At 42.2% G+C, this 20,655-nt stretch overlaps 1 protein-coding gene across 3 annotated transcripts in view; it reads right to left on the reverse strand.

Moving 5' to 3' along the window:
- CLSTN2 (calsyntenin 2) overlaps window positions 1–4,475 on the reverse strand; it is a 670,874-nt gene extending 666,399 nt beyond the window's left edge. For all 3 annotated transcript variants that reach the window (XM_066350512.1, XM_066350511.1, XM_066350513.1), the window contains exon 1: window positions 4,131–4,475. In XM_066350512.1, coding sequence (XP_066206609.1) covers window positions 4,131–4,245 — 115 coding nt within the window. In that variant the 5' untranslated portion in view covers window positions 4,246–4,475. The remainder of the gene's footprint in view (window positions 1–4,130) is intronic.
- Between the last annotated feature and the right edge of the window lie 16,180 nt (window positions 4,476–20,655).

Here is a 20,655-nt window from a genome sequence, read left to right on the forward strand (position 1 = left end):
TTCTACCATTCCTGCCAGGATATCCCTTTTGTGTTCATCGAAACAGGCCCAGGTTTCACACTGAGTATAAATACATTTAGAAACTAATGTATTTATTAACTATATGTATACTATGTACTGTGTTAGAGTGTCATTTTGTGTCGTTTTGGTAGGTGGTGTGCCCCAGGATTTTGTAAATGTAAAAAATGTGCCGCGGCTCAAGAAAGGTTGAAAATCACTGGTCCAGAGGATTGGGACAGGAATGAGCACATCCTGGTCCAGGAACCGCAGGTGATTCAGGGTGACAGCCAGTCAGTGTACCCCCTCTGATGCATTGCTGAGGGCTTTTGGTCGTTTGTAAGAAATAACTTTCATGCCCGTAGGGGAAACATGCTACTTGGCCAGAGATGATTTAGAACAATTCACCATAAAAATTCCATACCACCTTCACCCCTGTAGGAAGTTCTGCAATGTGCCATTTGGAATATGCAAGCATGGTTTTTGAATCTGTGGGAGGGAGGATGAGGCTGCTGCTCAAAGCAAAAACACTGGTTGCCGTTGATAAAAGCAACGACCGCTTTCCTCACCTCACCAGCAGGTTCTGAGCAACATCCCTGGACTCTCCTACTGCTATGGGCAGGACCATGGGGCTCATGGGGAACTCAGATATACAATCAGCTCAGCTTCCCTGTGGTTGCTAGATCTGCTTTTGAAACCAAAGGGGAGAGAGAACATCTGATGATAGTCAGGCGGCACTGGGCATGTGATCCTTCTTATTCTTACCCCAGCACCATGCCCTCTACTGGTAGTCTTGACAAGTCATTTACCCTGTCTCATACTTAGTTCTTCATCCGTGAAATGGGCTGACACCAGCCTCGCAAGGGTTGTAAAATTGGAGGCAACTTTAGGTAAAGGGATTAGCACAGTGCCTGTTACATACTAAGGAGGTGTCCCATAAACTACAATTACTACAGTTATACTACTACTGTTATAATTCTGCTCTGTCTTCTCCCCTCCCTATTACCAAGTGCTGCCCTTGCATACCCTCTTTCTATTTCCATCTCCCATGTGTCTATTCCCACCACATAGTATTATACTTTAAAAAGATCTTGTTTGCTGTTACTTTTAAAATTTCCACATAAAAGTCTTGTTTCTCCAACTAGATAAAAAATCTCAACAAAAGCCAGGGATGAGATGGGCATAGGGAGAGGTCTCCTGATATGGGCTAAGGACCCTTTAGAGATCTGAGCCTGGCTCTGGGTACACAGGTGGGCACTATAACAGCTGATGGACTATACCCGGGTACTCTCTTGAACAACCTATGCCTGGGTGTTGAGAACCGTAAAGGAATTGTGTACCAGTTCCTTGAAACATGAGGCCACTGACACATCACTAAATCTAGCACAAACCTTAAGATGTTTATCTAGATTGCACTGTCTTCTTTTGCTGGGATAAGACATATCTTTCTCTGTCCCAGAGACTATTTGGGTCCATAACACCTTCCCAGTTTTTTTCATAAAACAGGTGCATGGAACTCATCTTTTCAAGAAGTGCTTGTCCTTTTAAAATAGCCACTACATGGGTGAGTACAGGGAAGCAGTTTTAATAAATGTCTGGCCACTGTAGTATTTCCAAAATCAGGAATATGTTTATGCTGAAAGAGCAGTAATTCTGTGAAAGCCCTAAACAGTTGCTGTGATTAGCTACTCAATTTTCTACAGCAAGAAGCAAGGAACACAAAAGCAGAACAAGCTGGGTACCATAGAAATGATATCTTACATGAGCCCAACGCCAGGAGGGCGTGCTTCCAGACAGTTGTCCGGAGGGTGCATTCAACTCTGCCAGGCAGCGTGACGCCACACTCCCAATTTTCTTCTACACATGAATACAGAATTGTATAGAAGAAGAAAGCTATTTTTTATTCAATATTCTTCACAAGCCTTCCTGACTTCTCTTTTTCAGTGATGGGAATAGTAATGATATAAACCTTAGCAATGGCAGTCAGTGGCAGGGTGCATTATTATGAACCTTACCTTTATGATATCAAATATTCTTCAGACATTATAGGAGATTTGAAAATGTAAAATTCAAGTGCGCTGTAATAAGGAAAGTCGGTCCTATAAATACCAACTAACGTGTCATAATAAACATTTCTGTTTTGATCAAATACTACCCATTTGTCTTTTTTAAAAAAAAAAAGAAAAAAGAAATGCTGCTTACAGCGCTCTTTGCAGCCCCCCAGTGGTTGGAAGAAGTAAGAAGAAGTGGGGTATCACCCGGCAGAGCCGGCCAACTTTTTACACTGGAAAGACAAATGGCTTCCTTTCACTATGAAATGAATAGATATGTCCTAAGCGGGAATATAAAAAGTGTTGGTTAAAATGAACATAATTGTTCACATAAACATGAATCACTGAAAGCCTGGATTTTTTTCCTTTTTAGTATTCCTTATTTCTACAAAGCTTTCCAGTCTGACCCAAGAACTGTGCAACGCATGTGCACACCAAGTCTTCCCACACAAGTGTGTCCCCTTTCTTCTTTGCTGTGACCTCCCCTCATCGTAGACATCTGCTTATACATACACCATTTGCTCTTCTACGAAGTGATGGAAAATAATCAAAAATATGTCATTTGCCTGTTTAATTGTCTATATTGGGGAAGAGGTTTGGAAGTACATTGGTTTTTATTTGTTTTCACCAAGTCTCTCAGAATGACCCCTTCCTATCAGCAACTTATTTTAATAATAAGTTTTTCTTTATTGTTTCCCAAAATAGAAACAGCCTCTCCACTATGGGAGAGGTGGGGAGAACTTGATGAAAAGAAGTGATGTCTGCTGATGAAACAGTTTGGAAACAATGTCGCCAAAAGAATTAAAAGATTACAGGAGAAATAGAAACTCTGCTGTTGTCAAATCTATCACTCGAGCTGCAAAAGAGGCATTTCCCATGCTCAGAGAAGGTTAACGGTCTCACTCTTCTCATCCTCCCGAGAATAATTAAACCAGGTATACATTCCCTCCCTGACTGGTAAGCTATGGCTCAAAGCCAGCTTGCAAATCAGGTTGCCTCTAACAGGGAGCCTCTTTACCTACAGATGCAAACCCCTCTACCCTCTGATGATGGTCGGAGAAGATTCCAGTGACCATGTTACCTGGCAGATTTGGTCACAGCCGTCAAACCAAACGCAAGCCCTCCTTGTCAACAGAGCACAGAATCAACAAGTTATCACAAAGCTGGGCGCTCGAGCCCAGATCTATACTGCATCTCCTGCGCCCGCCGCCACCCACCCTCGTTTTGCTCCTCGCTTGCCTCTCCCTAAAAGGTCCTGCATGCACGTGACCTCCTTTTTCATATCCGCCCTCCAGGCGCCCCCATTCCAGCGCTTCTCCCCGCTCTCCCAAGCAGCTGTCAAACTCCGCTGTTCGTCAGCCTCGTCTCCAGACAGCACCGGGCGTTCGCCGAGATCTTGCTTTTTCGGGGCGGGTATGGTGAGGACAAGATCTCCTACCCAACAGGGGAGGGAGGGGAGAGGCGCCAGGTTAGGCTTCCCTGTCCTCCGGAGCCGGAGCGCAGTCGGAGAGGCAGTGGGGAGCGTCACACGCTGCACTTCTTCCAGACTCCGTAGCCCACCCAGAGGGCGCGCGCTCCCAGGGGAGCCAGACCTGCCCTGGGCGAGCCTGAGGCGAGCCAGGGGGGCTTCCCCTGCAGCCCGCAAGTTTCCACCCCATCCCCGAGCTGGGAGAAGAGCTCTGCTCCCTCCTTTGAAGGCACTGCCACTGATTCTTCCCTCCCGGCTGGAGCAGACAATCGCCTCTGCTCCCCGCGCCAGCGTCCTGCTCGAGCCGTTCGGAGTCGGAGCCCGCGACTCACCCAGTACGCCCCCACCCCAGCGCCAACAGCCCCCAAAGTTGTCCGCACTCCCCCAAGCTCGGTCCCTGGACCCCGCCCCGAAGTGAGCCGGAGTCTGCAGGTGAAACCTCCCTGGTCCCCGGCGCAGGGCGCTCACTTCGGGGACGCCGGCCGCACCAAGGCCCGGCAAGCTGCGGCAAGGGGGTTGAGCAAACCTAGCGTGAGCCCGGGTCCCCGCCGCGCGCACCCTCCGGCCTGGCCCAGCTCCCCACTCCGAGAGAAGGAAACTTCCCCAGCACCCACCTTTAGCCGCGAGGAGGCGGCGCCGCCGGCTGCTCCCGCCGCCGCCGCCGCCGCGGCCGCTCCCCACGCCCAGCGCCAGCAGGAGCAGCGCGCAGCACAGCCTCCCAGCCAGCATCCTCGCCGCCGCCGCCGAGCCGGCTCTGCCGCCTGCTGCCCGCGCCGGCTGCGCCTCCCGGTGCCCGCCCGGCCGCGGGCCGCCTCGCCTTTTCCGCTGCGTGCGCTTCGTGCGCCGCCGCGCTCGGCCTCCGGTGCCGCCGCCGCCGCGCGGTTCGCTCGCCGACTGGAGCCGCGCTCACTGGCTCGAACCCGGAGCGGCTCCGGCGCTCACCCCGGGACGGCCCGTGACGTCACGGAGGGAGGGAGGCGGCTCCTGCATATTCATGAGACGTGGACACCGGCCCCGGCTTCCGCGCTCCCGGCTCCGCGGCCCCGACCCCAACTTTCCTGCGTCCTCGTCACGCTCAGTCTTCTGCTCCAGCCAGGACTCAGCTCCCGGAGCCCCTGGTGGGGGCCCCGGGGAGCCCTCCGGCCCGCGCCCCAGCTCCGGCGCTCCAAGTGATCGCCTCAGGGGGTGGCGGGCTCCCTCAGAAAGTGGTCACCTGGGGCCTAAGCGTCGTCTGCGGGGCAGCCTGGGACTTGCCCTGCCACGCCCTTGGAGCTGACACCCGGGCGGAGGGGCAGGCGGCGTCGCTGCGGGTGATGCTCTTGGCTGGGTCTCTGGATGCTCTCTGCCGTCTGGTCTGGGGAGGGCGCCAGGCCCACGAGAGATTTGAAAAGCGTGAGTGCAGCTCTGAGTTGTCCGGCAGGGTAAATCCCCGCGGACCCGGAGGGCAACGGGCAGATTCCGCGCCATCGTGGAGAGACGGGCTGCCGTGGCTCTCAGGCGCTGATAGACCGGATCAGAAAAGGCAAAGTGGCGGTACTGGGCCCGCTGAAGGTACACTGGGGACCACACATAACCTTACCTGCAGTATGGTGCCCAGGCCAGAAGTCACCACCTTTATGTTCTCACTGCGCACACCTTAAGACCAGGCCACCTGACATCATGCCTGTAACACCTCATGTCATTGAGGAATGTCAGTTCGCTGAGTGCAGGGATCAAGCTCCTCTTGACAGCCCCCACCACTCCCAGGCCACACAAGGTTCAGAAAGGTATTCAATAAACATTAACTAATAGCTCAGAAGAAATCCTTGGCCATATTTGCATTCCATAGTGCCAATATCATACACAGTACAGGGCTTAAAAGGAATAAATAAGGAAATAAGAGAAATAGATAAACAAAAAGATATTTATTTATTGAGTCAACATATTTACTGAGTACCGACATAGCAGGTTGCTTCACTCTGCCAGATTAGACCTTAGAGATGCAAAGACCAGGAGAGTTGTCAGTCCTCTCCTCAAAGGCCTGGCTCCTGTCTGAAAAGCAAGAGAGGGCAGTAAATGGCAATTACAATGCTTTGTAAGTTTAAGTGTTACAGGCCTGCAAAATCTTTATGTTGCTAAGTATGAGCTTATACAAACAAATCAATTAACCATATATATATATATATATATATATATATATATATATATATATATATATATATATATATATATATGGCAACAGTGTTTAAACAGCATTCTATAAATAATAACTGTAGTTTGGGGTACTAAACAGAGCCATAAAATCCATTAACCGCCCTCATGCTGCTCACTCTCTCTGCACCACCCCGGCAGCTCACCTGGCGACTGCACAGCTGTGAAGGCCAAACTTCTGCATTTCCAGGTAACAAGAAGTGCTTGGGGGAGGTGGGGAAACAGTTATGAATCACTGCAGTTTATATCAGGCAGGGCACTTCACCTGCAGGTCTCCTTTAACCCACACAAACAGCAACTGTGCTATTATTTTCATTGGACACATGAGGAAATGGAGGCTCAGAGAAGTTAGGTAACTTTCTTGCCCAAGGTCAAAGAGCTAAAAAATGCCCCAGGCCAATGCCAGAAACCTGCCTTTTTCAGACTGGGGGTCAGGATTCAGAGAAGATGACATGGAGAGAAGGGGTAGCTGACCCAGGCAAAATCAGGGAAACACGCAAACAGAGAAATATAAAATTTGTATCATTTTCTTCCATTTATGCTCCATCCGATCACATAACTGCCTCCCCTTCATTTTTTCTAATAAGTAGACTTACCTTACTGATTTACCCTGTGATGTCATTCTATTGGGTTTCATTAGCACTAATTGGTTAGTCCTAAAAATCTTACATGAAATTTCAAATGCACACCAAATAATGGGAAAGAGGGAGAAATACAGCTGATTGTAAAACATTCCCAACCCATGTAGATCACTAGGAAAGAACACAGCCGGATACTAGAGGGCAGGCCAATGCACAAGAGGTACAGCATTGCTAGCCTTCATCTCCTACTCTACAAACGGGTGTAGGAGTGATACCTACCGAGGCAGATCAAGCTAGTAACTTGGTCCCCAGTTTTTATGCCTTCTTGAACCCATTCCCTTTGGGTGTGCTCTCCCATCCTAACTCAGAGGTTAGTCACATGACTTGCTTTGGCCAGTAAGACAGTAACATGCAGGGGTCTCTTGGACCCTTGCCACCACCATGAGCACAAGCCCAAGATAACCTGCAAGAAGGTAAGAGTACACAGTGGGTAGAGCAAGCTGTCTCAGCCCGCTAAGGCCATCCTAGTCTGGTCTATACCCGCTCACCCATCAGCTGACCACAAACACATGAGCAAGCCCAGGCAAGATCAGCCATGTCTAGCTCACATCAGAGCTGCCCAGATGAGAAATAATAAATGGTTGTTGCGTTAAGCCACTATATTTTAGGGTAATTGATTAAGGAGCATTACACCTTCCCCTAAGGTCATTATAAGAAGTAAATGAGAAAATGTATGTGAAACACCCAGTATGTTGCCTGGGACTTAATCAATGTCCAATAAATGTAAAAATGTCTTCCTCTTATCTTTATTTCCTAAGTCTCTGAAATGACAGTCATAATTCTGATTTGTTTCGTTTGGGAGAAAGGCACCAACAACCTGGTTTAGAAGGGATGAAGGTGAATAAATTCAATTCTTGGAAATAGCCCACAAGAGCTTCAAAACCACTATGTCTGTATGAAGCATTGTTGTGTTCTCTGCTTCTGCTGGACTAATGAAGCTGCAAAAAGTGGGTAAAACAACTCAGCAGCTAATGCATCCCTATTCACTTGGTGCCAGGCTTTGTGACAGGGTTTTACATTCCATACTTTATTTAATCCCTGCAACAACAGGTGTTATTTTCCCTATCTTATTATAACTAAATTACTGGCTCAGAAAGTTTGAGTAACTTATCTTCACTCACATAATTGTGCAGAACATGAATTCATGTCAGCCTGATTCCAAATTGCACCCTTCTCCCACACAGCATGGTTTTGAGAGAAGCATGGAAGGTAAGTAAGCAACAACAACAAAATAATTTCAAGTCAGAAATGGTATCCTGGGGGGGTTGATTTTTTAAAAATCTTCATCCATTATCACCTCCGAATAATGACCATTGAAATAACCAAATGTCACCAAAGTGATACAAACTTCTGAATTTGTTGAGGCTGCACTTTTTATTCTTGACTCACTATTGGGACATGTTCCTTTATGGTAAACAGGATGATTGATGTAAGGTTAAGCCCCAAGCCCAGGGCCCCATCTGGTGATGCATAAATAAATCTCAGACAGTTTATTTGGGTCAACACTTTTAAATAAATAAATAACTCCCCTCTTTCCAAAAAACAAACAAAAAAAAATCTAACAGAAACAAGACTTACATAAATACAATCATTCCATCTCATCTTCACCAGGGTCATTAATGCCTTTTGCCCAATTAAACACCAAAACACAGTCCCTGAATAATGTAATCTGAATAACTGAAGAAAATAAATAAATTATACCAGCTATGGAAACTTATTTTTAAAAGGAAAATTAAACAGAGGCTTTTTTACATGACCCAAATTTAAGTCAAATAAAAGTAGTTAATTTTAAAAGAAATGTTGAAAAGCTGATTCTTAGAGAACTTGGAGTCAGTTACTGTTCCCCTTCCCCATCTAGGCAGGCCAAGCCAGGCTTTCATCACCCACAAACGACTGGACAGGTTACAGAATTTTCAGCTTTGCTCTCAGATGTTTTAGTGCTGTGCAGACGCTGCTGCTGCCAAGCAGCTTTTAAACTTGAGACATTTCTCTTCAGGAAAAAGCAAGAAAGCTTGTTCACGGTCAAATCCAGTTTGTGTTCAACATTGTTTAGACATGACTGTTCTATGCTTGGCAAGGCAGAGAGTCCTAACTGAAAACAAAGATGTCATTGATTATAACAAGAAATTATTCCTGTACAGACAGTCTCCTATACTTTCCTTGAGCCTGTGGTGGTTTAAAAAAAAAAAATCCATAAAATTCAGACCTCACCCATTGAAGGGTGAGGTCTCTCTCTCCTCTCTTTGAATCTGAGCAGTCTTGTGCTTTCCACCAATAGCATCTTAGCAGAACTGATGCTGTGTGACTTCCAAGATTAGATCATAAAGGTCATTCAGCCTGTGCACTATGATGCTTTTGGAGACTGGAGCCTCCATGTACAAAGTCCAAAAACCCTGAGGTTGCCACGTTGAGAGGATCCAAAGTCATGTGGAAAAGCTACCTGTAGATGCCTTGCCAGCCCCAAGTGAGTCCAACATTTGAGTCATCCCAGAACCCCCAGATAATTCTATTGCCTAGCTTCTGAGTCACCTTCAGCTGTTTGAATCTTCCCGATTGAGCCTCAGACATCAAAAAACAGTCACCCCAATAAATTCAATTAAAACAAAAAGAAACAGTAAGCTGTTCCCACTATGCCCCACCTGAATTCCTGATCCCCAGATTGCGTGAGTCTAAGAAAATGTTTGGTTATATCACTACATTTTGAGATGGTTTATAACACATCAAGAATAACTGGAACATACTTATTCTCATTTGTTATTATTTGTTCCCTACAACAATGTCTGAGAAAAGGGAAACATGTGAGGTAAGTATGTGTAATTAGTCCCAATTTGATAATTCAAATGTTGAGATTTACCGCAGCCAATGGAAGGAACCAGTGGAGCTTAGTGGAAAGAAAATAATTTTTAGAATCAAAAAAATCCTAAATTCCTAACTCAACTCTACCATTTTCTAACTATGTATGACTCAAGAAAGCTACTTACTCTGTTTGAACCTTAGCTTCTTCCTGCATAAATTGGGACTAATGTAACAGGGTTGTTTTCAAGGTTAAATGAATTATAAAGGGCTTTCCCTACCAAATAGTAGAACCACCAGAAACAGCTATTGATAGTGACAGTGGAAACTCACCCAGGATCACACAGATTGTTGGAGGCTTATTTCCTGACTTTTCCTTGTCCAGTATTTGTTGTTTTCTATGCAGGAGAAATGAAGACAGGTATGGACACACGTGGAATCGTGCCAGGTTCAGCCCTACCAGCACCTTTGCTAACATTTCCCCGACAGCTGTGAGTACCTACAGCTATCTGCTCTGTCATTTCAGAGCTTTGTTCCACTAAGGGAATGAGAAAAAAGGTTCCATTTATTGAGCAGCTACTATGAGGCAGACATTATACAGATCACCTCATTTACTCCTCAAACAATTCTGAAAGGTGATTTATTAGTCCCATTAGATTCCTGGGGAAACCAAGGTTTGAAGATACAGAGTTACACTGGATAATAGAGTTCTCCAGAGAAACAGGGCCAGTACATTATATATAGAAAGAAATAAAGATCTATAGAAATATATATATACATATCTATCTATAGAAATAGATATACATATGCATATCTATATATCTATAGGTATAGATATAAATAAGAAGCCAAAAGGGAGGCAAGCTTCCTACTTTCCCTAACATTGCAAAACACAGCCACATTGTCCCTCTGTGCCATATTAACCATAAAATACAATTAAATAGAAAGCAAAAAATAAAATACAATTAATCTTTTAAAAAAGAAATAGATACACATATACATATCTATACATCTATATCTCTATAATTAGATAGATAGCTGATAGATAGATAGATAACACTGGAAAACTTTTTTATTTTCATTTTCTGTTGCATGAGGTTTTAGAACTTTTTCTATATATTTCTGCATTGCTGATTCCAAATCTGAAATTTGTTTTTGGCGTCGCTCTGCCGCGACCAGAGCCACTCTAGTGCCTGGGGCAGAGGCCAAGGAGCCATTCCCAGCGCCCGGGCCATCTTTGCTCCAATGGAGCCTTGGCTGCGGGAGGGGAAGAGAGAGACAGAGAGGAAGGAGGGGGTGGGGGTGGAGAAGCAAATGGGCGCTTCTCTTATGTGCCCTGGCCTGGAATCGAACCCGGATCCCCCACACGCCTGGCCGACGCTCTACCACTGAGCCAACCGGCCAGGGCCCATGCTCTAGTTTTTTTTTTTTGTTTTTTTTTTCATTTCTCTGAAGCTGGAAACGGGGAGAGACAGTCAGACAGACTCCCGCATGCGCCCGACCGGGATCCACCCGGCACGCCCACCAGGGGCGACGCTCTGCCCACCAGGGGGCGATGCTCTGCCCATCCTGGGCGTCGCCATGTTGTGACCAGAGCCACTCTAGCGCCTGAGGCAGAGGCCACAGAGCCATCCCCAGCGCCCGGGCCATCTTTGCTCCAATGGAGCCTTGGCTGCGGGAGGGGAAAAGAGAGACAAAAAGGAAGGAGAGGGGGAGGGGTGGAGAAGCAGATGGGTGCTTCTCCTGTGTGCCCTGGCTGGGAATCAAACCTGGGACTCCTGCGTGCCAGGCCGACGCTCTACCGCTGAGCCAACCGGCCAGGGCCCATGCTCTAGTTTTTATGCAATTTTAATTTCTTTGTTATAGTTAATGGAATGCATTGGTTTTTAAATTGGAGTTAAAGGGCAACGATTCTTGGATTGAACATAACCACAAGGCAATTACTGTTTTACAAACATCACTTTTACATAATTGTAGTTTTTTTTTGGGGGGGGGTTGTATTTTTTCTGAAGTTGGAAATGGGGAGGCAGTCAGACAGATTCCCACATGCGCCCGACTGGGATCCACCCGGCATGCCCACCAGGGGGCGATGCTCTGCCCATCTGAGGTGCTACTCTGTTGCAACCAGAGCCATTCTAGCACCTGAGGCAGAGGTCATGGAGCCGTCCTCAGCGCCCGGGTCAACTTTGCTCCAGTGGAGCCTTGGCTGCGGGAGGGGAAAAGAGAGACAAAAAGGAAGGAGAGGGGGAGGGGTGGAGAAGCAGATGGGCGCTTCTCCTGTGTGCCCTGGCTGGGAATCAAACCTGGGACTCCTGCATGCCAGGCCGACACTCTACCACTGAGCCAACCAGCCAGGGCCTGTAGTTGTTTTTAAATGTAAAAAATTATTGTCTGATAAAAACACCCTCTTGTTTTGTTTTAAGATTGAATCATGGCTTCTTTTAGTAGGCGTAAATGTAAAAATAGTCCTGACACCTTCTGTTATATATGTGGCTGTTACACACTTCAATGTCAAAGGCGCAATATTTCATCATTTGTGACACGTGCATATATTGCCTATTTTTAAGTTCCCCTTGGTGATCAAGACAAGAATTGGGCTCCTCATATTGTGTGTCATAATTGTGAGGAAATGCTTCGTGACTGGAGAAAAGGAAAATGCAAAGGAATGCCTTTTGGTATTCCCATGGTTTGGCGTGAACCTAAGGACCACAGCAGTGACTGTTATTTCTGTCTGATCCATGCAAAGGTCATTGGCAAGAAAAAAATGGCATATGATCGCATATCCTAATATTCCTTCAACAATATGACCTATCGCACACTCTGAGACACTCCCGGTTCCAGTTTTCAATGGTTTTATTTCTTCTAAGAACAAAGAAAGTGAACATGGTGATCAAGTGTATTTTGATAAGATGCATGAGGAAATGGTTGTAGAATCTGAAGGGTCTTCTTCTGATGCCAAGCAGTCATTAACTCCTCAGCAGTTTAGCCAACCCGAATTGAATGACTTAGTAAGAGATTTGGGACTATCAAAGAAAGCAGCTGAGTTATTAGCGTCCAGGCTTCAAGAAAAGAATGTACTTCACAGGTCAGCTAAAGTATCCCATTTCAGGAAGCGTGAACAAATTTTTATGGACTTTTTTTCCGAAGACAAACACTTTGTTTACTGTCATGATATCAGTAGTCTTCTCAGTCAGCTAGGTGTTACCACTTACAGTCCAACAGAATGGCGGCTATTTCTTGACAGCTCTAAACAGAGTCTGAAATGTGTTCTCCTACACAACGGTAATGTTTATGCAGTGGTTCCAATTGGTTATTCAACTCATCTGCGAGAAGATTATAATGACATAAAAATTGTCTTCGACTTTCTGAAGTATGAGGAGCATAACTGGATCATTTGTGTGGATCTTAAAATGGTAAATTTCCTGCTAGGACAACAGAGAGGTTTCACGAAGTATCCTTGCTTTCTGTGTTTGTGGGACAGCTGAGCTCAGGAGAAACACTGGACACAGAAGGAGTGGCTGAAACATAAAGCTCTGGAAGTAGGGATGCAAAATATTGTGAATGAACCTGTAGTTAATCGAGACAGGATCATTTTTCCCCCACTTTTCATCAAACTTGGCTTAATGAAGCAGTTTGTTCAGGCTTTGAATAGAGAAAGTGAATGCTTTCAACATATTATTTCTGCTTTTCCTGCCTTGTCTTTTGAGAAGATAAAAGCAGGTGTATTTGATGGACCTCAAATTTGAACCCCTCATATGTGATGAAGAATTTGCTAGGAAGATGAACAAGGAGGAGAAAGCAGCATGGCAGTCTTTTGTGGCAGTTACAAAGAACTTCCTTGGCAACAAAAAAGCAGAAAACTATGAATTTCTGGTTCAAAGGATACTGTTGGCTTTCCGCGACATTGGATATAACATGAGCGTTAAGATTCACTTTCTGAACAGTCACCTTGATAAGTTTCCCAAAAATCTTGGAGCTGTTAGTGATGAGCAGACTACTGCTGGAGCATCAAACGAGATTGTCCTCAACAAGTACACAAACACAAGAGCTACAAATGCAAATTTTTCCCTGAATAGGATTTAAGTAAGTTTTGTGCAAATTTTATGATTCAAATAAGTGTTTCAATATGTTCTATTTTGAAATTGTAGACAAATTCTGATGCAATCATATCTTTTAGTGTATTAGTATATTTACTGCATTATATAAATTATTATATTTTCACAAAGATGATGCCCAAGAAGACATTCTACTTCATTATGTTAAACTAAATGTTGAAAATTTTACAATAAGGTAAAAACCTAAAATCTTGAATTGCAAAAAAACTGTAGCTTACAGAGAAAAGCTAATGTCAGATTTGAGATCAGCACACTCGAATTAGGTAAGAACAAGTATTTTTGTGGATGCAACAAAAATTTTGTTCCCCAGTGTAATAGTTAGATAGATAGATAGATAGATAGATAGATAGATAGATAGATAGATGATAGATAGATAGATAGATAGATAGATAGATAGATAGATAGATAGATAGATAGAATTGATTCATGCAATTATGGAGGCTGACAAGTCTCATGACCTAAATCCTGGGTGCAGGAAATCCAATAATGTAGTTTCAGTTAGAATCTGAAGGTCTGAGTACCAGGAGAAACAATGGTGTAGTTTCACTCCAAAGTGGGGCAGCTTTGAGACTCAGAAGAACTAATATCTCAGTTTCAGTCCAAAGGCAGGAAAAAAATCAAGTTCCCAGGTCAATGGCAGTGAGGTCCAGGAATTCTCTTACTGAGGGAGGATCAGTCTTTTGATTCTATTCAGGCCTTCAACTGATTGGATGAGGAACACCCACATTAGAGAGGGCCATCTTCTTTACTCAGTCTATCAATCTAAATGTTAATCTGATCTGAAACAACCAGAATAATGTTCAGTCAAATATCTGGGCACTCCATGACCCCATCAAGTGGACACATAGAATTAATCATCATGCATAGAAGGATCTGGAATTTGAACTGAGGTCTCTCTGCCTTTCCACCTAGTGATTTTCCATCTAGTGAGACAAAGTGTTCAGCTATGGTGGCTATACCTACACATGTGGATAGAGAACAGTGCACTTCCCTGAGTCACCATGACTGTACTCCCAGTGCAAGTTCTACACAGCAGTCTGCTTTTTAACGTGTTCCCACAATTTCCCAGGATTGAGTCGTCTCTCTGCTGTCAAAACCACTAATGGCAGTTCTTCCCTTAAGATTCTCCTTACTTCTTTCTTTCTTTTATGTCTTCAAGGGCCTGATTTGAGGCTCATACCCCAAGCTGTCCCTGTCTCCATCCTCTACTGCATGGCCTTCACACAACCAGCTGCTTATTCATCAATACCCAGATCTCCCCCACTGCTAAGATACTTTCCCAGGCTCCCAATGACCTATAGCAGAAGGTTAAAGCTCCTTAACTAGAATTCAAGACCCTCACTAACCTGGCCTCAACTTCCATTGATAACCTGTCTTCTTGTGGCTCTATTATGTGTAAACCATGCTACAGCCGTATGCTGTCTTCACTGTCTGTCAAAAGGCATCATACCAACTTTTCTCCTATGCGTTTGCTCACACTCTATCCTCTACTGTCATGGGTTGAATTATATCCCCCCAAAATTTATATGTGGAGTCCTACCCCCAGTACATCAGAATGTGACTGTATTTGGAGATAGGGTCTTTAAAGAGGCAATTAAGTTAAAATAAGGTTATTAGGGTGGCCCTAATCCAATATGAGTAGTGCCTTATAAGAAGAGGAAATTTGAACTCACATGTTTAGCAGAAGGAAGACCATGTGAAGACACAAAGAAGATAGCCATTTGTAAGCCAGAGAGAGGCCTCAGAAGAAACCAGCCCTGCCAACTGCTTGATCTTAGACATCTAGCCTCCATAATTGTGAGAAAATAAATTGGTTAAGCCATCCAGTCTGTGACTTTTTGTTATGGCAGCCCTAATAAATTAATATACCTTCCTATAATCTCTCCCTCCTCCTCCCCACCTAACCCACTAAGTCCTACCTCCAATAGACATGTTCTCCTAACTCCCCAGCACATTTACCTTAAAATCCAAGAGGCTCTCCAACACACTTGAAATAAAAGGAAAACATTTTAGTTTAGTTTAACTCAGAAAGCCCTACTTGATCTGCTCCTGCTAGCTTCTCACACTACTCGCCTTGTCCACTGGTCTTTGGTCCTTTGAATAAACCAAGGTCTCCTCTGCCTTAGAGCTGAACCACTCTTTGGGATTATATTTCCTTCTGACTATTACAAACATCCAGTTCTCATCTTAAGTATCACCTTTCCAGAGAGACCACCCAGTTGCTCTCAGTAATATTGCTCTCTTCTAATTCCCTGCAATCACTATTTGCTGATATTTTCTTATGAATTTACTTGCTCATTTTGTCTCTTCCCAGTAGAATATAGACCTTAAGAAAAGAGAGACTAATGTGCCTGACACATGGATGCTAGAGCGTTATTGAATAAATGAATGAATGAATGAATGAATGGTTAATCTTCTCTGAACAGAGCATTTTTTCTGCATCATTGCTTTTTGGCTATTTCACTAAACACTGTATTGCAAAACCACTTAAATGTACACTCTTCTTATAAAAATTGAGAACTTATATATTCATGTAGCTTGAGCATCTTGCTACCAAATTCAAAAACTTCCTACTGGTGGAGGTGGGACAGTGTCAGAGTATCTTGAGAGGTGGGTAGTGTAGTTTTCATTTTGTACATGAGAAATGGAAGCTTAAGGTCATACAGCCTGGGCTTGGTTCTAGTTCCCCTTAGTCCTGGTCCAGAACTCTTTCTCTACAACATGTCCAATTACACAATGAGGGTTAGTATGTGTGCAAACACCAATGTTTAAAATGCCTGGAGCTGACAAGGATAGGAGCCAGGAAATGCCTTTTACACAAACAGCCCAATGGACAGGTTCCTATGAAAGAAATGAAGGGCTAAACAGTCATTTGCTTTCTCAGTTTGAAGAGAATTTACCATGTCTGCTTTCCCTCTCTCACAGCTTTACAGACTGAGGGTGATGAGCTGACTGGGCAGACTGCTCCAAGGAAATCATTTCACCTAAGTCATTTTGAACTTTTATGTCTTTCAATTTCATAGTATTTAAGAGATCTTTTCCAGGTAAGCATGGTTATGTGTAGTGAATCATGTGTCCAAAGGGGATAGTATAGAATATATCTGCTTCATATGATATTCTACAATATCAGGAACGTGAAACAGCACTGCACCTGGATGACGCATGATAAACAGGGTATATTTGCCAGCAGAGGAATTAAATCACATCAGAAACCCAGTGCCTCATCTAAATGGCAAAGTATGGTTCCATTCCTGCTGAAGTCCATGAACAAATGAATATTGAAAACTGACTTTGCTGTAAAAAAATATCAAGCACTTTTTTGGATTTAGAATTTGGGGATGAATAGTAGTCCTAAATCAAACTACTAAAATCCAAACTAGCCCTGGCCATTTGGCTTAGCTGTAGAGCATCAACCTGGCGTGTGGAAGTCCCAGGTTTGATTCCCAGCCAGGGCACACAGAAGAAGCACCCATCTGCTTCTCCACCCCTCCCCCTCTCCTTTCTCTCTGTCTTTCTCTTCCCCTCCTGCAGCCAAGGCTCCATTGAAGCAAAGTTGGCCTGGGCACTGAGGACGGCTCCATGGCCTCTGCCTCAGGCACTAGAATGGCTCCAGTTGCAGTGGAGCAACACCCCAGATGGGCAGAGCATCGCTCCCTAGTGGACTTGCTGGGTGGATCCCTTTCAGTAGCATGTGGGGAAAAAATAAGAAAATAAAATCCAAACTAAATGCATTCTCTTAAATTTGGTCTAAAGGTTGATTTAATATATTGCAGCTACCTAGAAGAGAGAGAAAAAATAAAGAGAGAGAGGAAGGGTTTTTAGAAAACAACTATGTAAACAATAATTAAAGATTTGAGGGTTTATACAATACAACACATATAATGAATATTAACCTTTGTACTTTACAAACAGAGATTAGAGCTTCTTTCAAACTCTTCACAGAAACTGACCAGTGCCTGTATCCTCAAAGTGCTTAAAACATACCTGTAATTAATAAATTATTGAAATAGCTGAGCTGTTATTCAGGAATGAATATGAAATAAAGACACTTTAGGACACCCGGCACTGAGTTTACCAACAGGATCTCACTCTTCATCTTTAAGATGAAAGAAGAAGTTGTGACCAGTAAAAAAACATGGGACTAGATATAAACAAGATATAAACAGTAAAATAAAAATAATAGTTAAAATAATAAGTAATTTGAGTGGCATATAAACAAAATAGTAACAAAATATTAGGCAAAAATAACATAGAAACTAGAATAGAAAAATTACAATTAAAATAGTTTAGGCTGCATGTATTCCAAAGGGGAAGAGAGATATGGATTACTTTTAGACTATGCTCACCGAGAATTTTTGTCAAAATTTTAAAGGTAAGCTGTTAAATATCAGATATAGAACAAATAATTTCCAAATAATTAAGGAGAAAAGGGGTATATAAGGAAGCATAATTAAAAAAGCAATTTGATCTTTATTTTGTGTAGAGAAAGTAGGAATCAGAACACAAAATGTTGAAAGAATTTGCAAACTACAGTTCTATGCTCACCAAAACTGTCTTTCAACAATGAAAATGAAATCAAGCCATTTTCACAGCAAGAAAAGAAAAAAGTGATCATCAAAATTACTCTTATGAACTGAAATTATAAAGAAATAGAAAAATAACCCCAGATGGAAGCTCTTGCATTGCAAAAAAAGACATGGTGTGGTAGGCAGATTAAAACACTTGTACCCCAAGATGTCCACATCTAAATCTTCTAAATCTATGAATATGTTACCTTACATGACAAAGAAAATTAAGGCAGCAGATGGAATTAAGGTTGACAGTCAGCTGACCTTAAAATAGGGAGATTATCCTGGATTACCTGATAGGCCTGGATCCAATGTAGTCATGATGGCCTTAAATGTGGAAGAAGGGACAGAAGAGGAGGTTGGAGAAAGACTTGGCCCAACATATTGACTTTGAAGATGGAGGAAGAGATCCAGGAGCCAAGGGATGTGAGCATCTTATAGAAGCTGGAAAGGGCAAGGAACTGGATTCTCCCTGGAGTTTCCAGGAAGGAATGCAACTCTCCCAACACCTTCATCTGGGCCCCGATGAGACCTGCTTTGGACTTCTGGACCATAAAATGGTACGATAATAAATTTGTGTGGTTTAAGCCACTCAGTTTTTGGCAATTTGTTACAGCAACAAGAAGAAACTAATATAAATGGGGAGGAGGCAAAAGTATTGATAACTATTTTTTAAAATATAAACAAATATTCACAGTATACAATAACAAGAGCAATGTCAATTTCAAAGGAATAGGACAGAATTAAAATATTGGTCAATAATAGCACATGTGTTTTTTGAAAATATATTAGCCAGGGTCCTGTCAGGAGATTAAAAACCCCTCAGTTATTTGAATATAGAAAATTTAATACAGAGAATTATAGACAGGGAACTGGAGTAACATGAAATTAGCTAGTGAAAATGAAAAAGAATGAAAAAACTCAGAAACAGCAGAAATAAGAAACATTTCTCGGATAGGGAAGAATCCTCCCTACTTCCCCTGGGACCCAGACCTGTACACCACGGGAAGGGCAGAGCTTGGTTCACTGGAGATCACAGTTAGACAGACAAAAAGCCTCAGAATTTGGGAGGTACTGCTGGCTGCTGCTGGAACCAGGAGCTGGGATGGTCACTCTCTGTAGGAATCTAGTACACCTGTATATGAAGATTGGGTCAGCGTGGTTCCAGGCCAGTGTGTAGGATGAAGGTCAGTTAAAGGGATCACTAGAAATTGTCAGAAGTGGTTAAGTATGCATGCTCAAATGGCAGTGCAACCGCTGAAAAAGTAAATGGAGATACTATAACTGCCCTGAAAGTATACTGAAGAAAATGAAATTAGGAGAAAAATCACACTAGCAATAAATCAATCAACTCAAAAAACAAAACAAAAAAGTAAGTGTAAGTAGAAAAAGAAACAGTGAGACATGTAGAAAGTACTTAATTAGTAGGTAAAGCTAAATATAAATACTTAAAAATGTAAGTGGAATAACATCAGTTAAAAGACAAAGATGGTCTGATTGGGAACAATAATTCTACTATATGTTGATTGTAAGAGCTGTAACTAAAGTATATTGTCTAAAACCTAAGGACTCAGTAAGATAAAATTCAAAGTATGTATAAAGGTATATAAAGTGAACACTAATGAAAAGAAAATTAGAGTAGTTATATCAATACCCACCAAAGTAAACTTTAAGTTAAAAAGGTTTACTACATCAATATCAAATGTTCAATTCACAAGAATGATAAAAACAATTCTAAACTTCTATGTGCTTAAGAAAGGAGCCTTGAAATAAAGCAAAATGCTGAAAGAACTAAAGAAAAAGTAGAAATATGTATCATTCATAGTCTGGAATTTTAACAGACTTCTTTTAGTTAAGTGACATTAAGTAGACAAAAATAAGTAAAGATACAGAAGATTTAAATAGCAAACTTAAGATAAGTAAAAAGAATGTTATAGCACATCACACCCAACCACTAGAAAATATGTATTCTTTTCAAATACACAAGAACAATTTATATTAGTCAATATAGCAAGTCTCAATTCAACTCAAAACCTGACATCTATACCATATTTTCTGTCTACAATGCATTTAAGTTACAAAACAAAAACAAAAATGTAAGAAGATAAATGGCTTTAAACTTTTATGTTTGGCTATTTAAAGATACAACTAAAATACTCATAAATCAATGAAGAAAACATACTAGAATTACAAAACTGAACAAAAGTTATTAAATATAAACCTTTTTAGCAATAGCCAGAACATATTTAGAGGGAAGTTATATCCTTAATACTTGCATTAGAAAATTAAAATTATTCACATTTAATGAACTAAGCATTCAACATAGGAAGTCAATAAAAGAACATTAAAATAGCCCTCAAAATAATTAAAATAAAAATATAACTAAAAGGACAAAACAATAAAATAGAAAGCAAACAAAAGAGGAACAATAATGCCAAAGTTGATATTTTGAAGATATTATTGAATTATTTGAAAAATCATTGAAATAAGATTTTAAAAATCTGGCATGACTTTTCCAGGAAAAAAGACATAAAACACAGCTATACAACATTAAGTAGACAATGAAAAAGAAGAAAAACTACATGTGCTATAGACATTTAAAAGATAATAAGATGATATTATCAATAATTTATAAATTTTGATAAATTTTAAAACTCTGATGAAATAAATTTCTAAAAAACTAAAAATTGTCTTTAAAACATCAATGCTATAAAAGGTATTTTTAACAAACTTAGGAATTATCCTGTGTAAAGGAAGCTAAGGAGATACGGAAAATGCAACGTGATAATTTCTTAGATCAGAAGTTAATTTAAAAATGTATTAGAACACTAT

This window comes from Saccopteryx leptura, chromosome 10, assembly GCF_036850995.1.
Source record: "Saccopteryx leptura isolate mSacLep1 chromosome 10, mSacLep1_pri_phased_curated, whole genome shotgun sequence".
Taxonomy (NCBI): domain Eukaryota; kingdom Metazoa; phylum Chordata; class Mammalia; order Chiroptera; family Emballonuridae; genus Saccopteryx; species Saccopteryx leptura.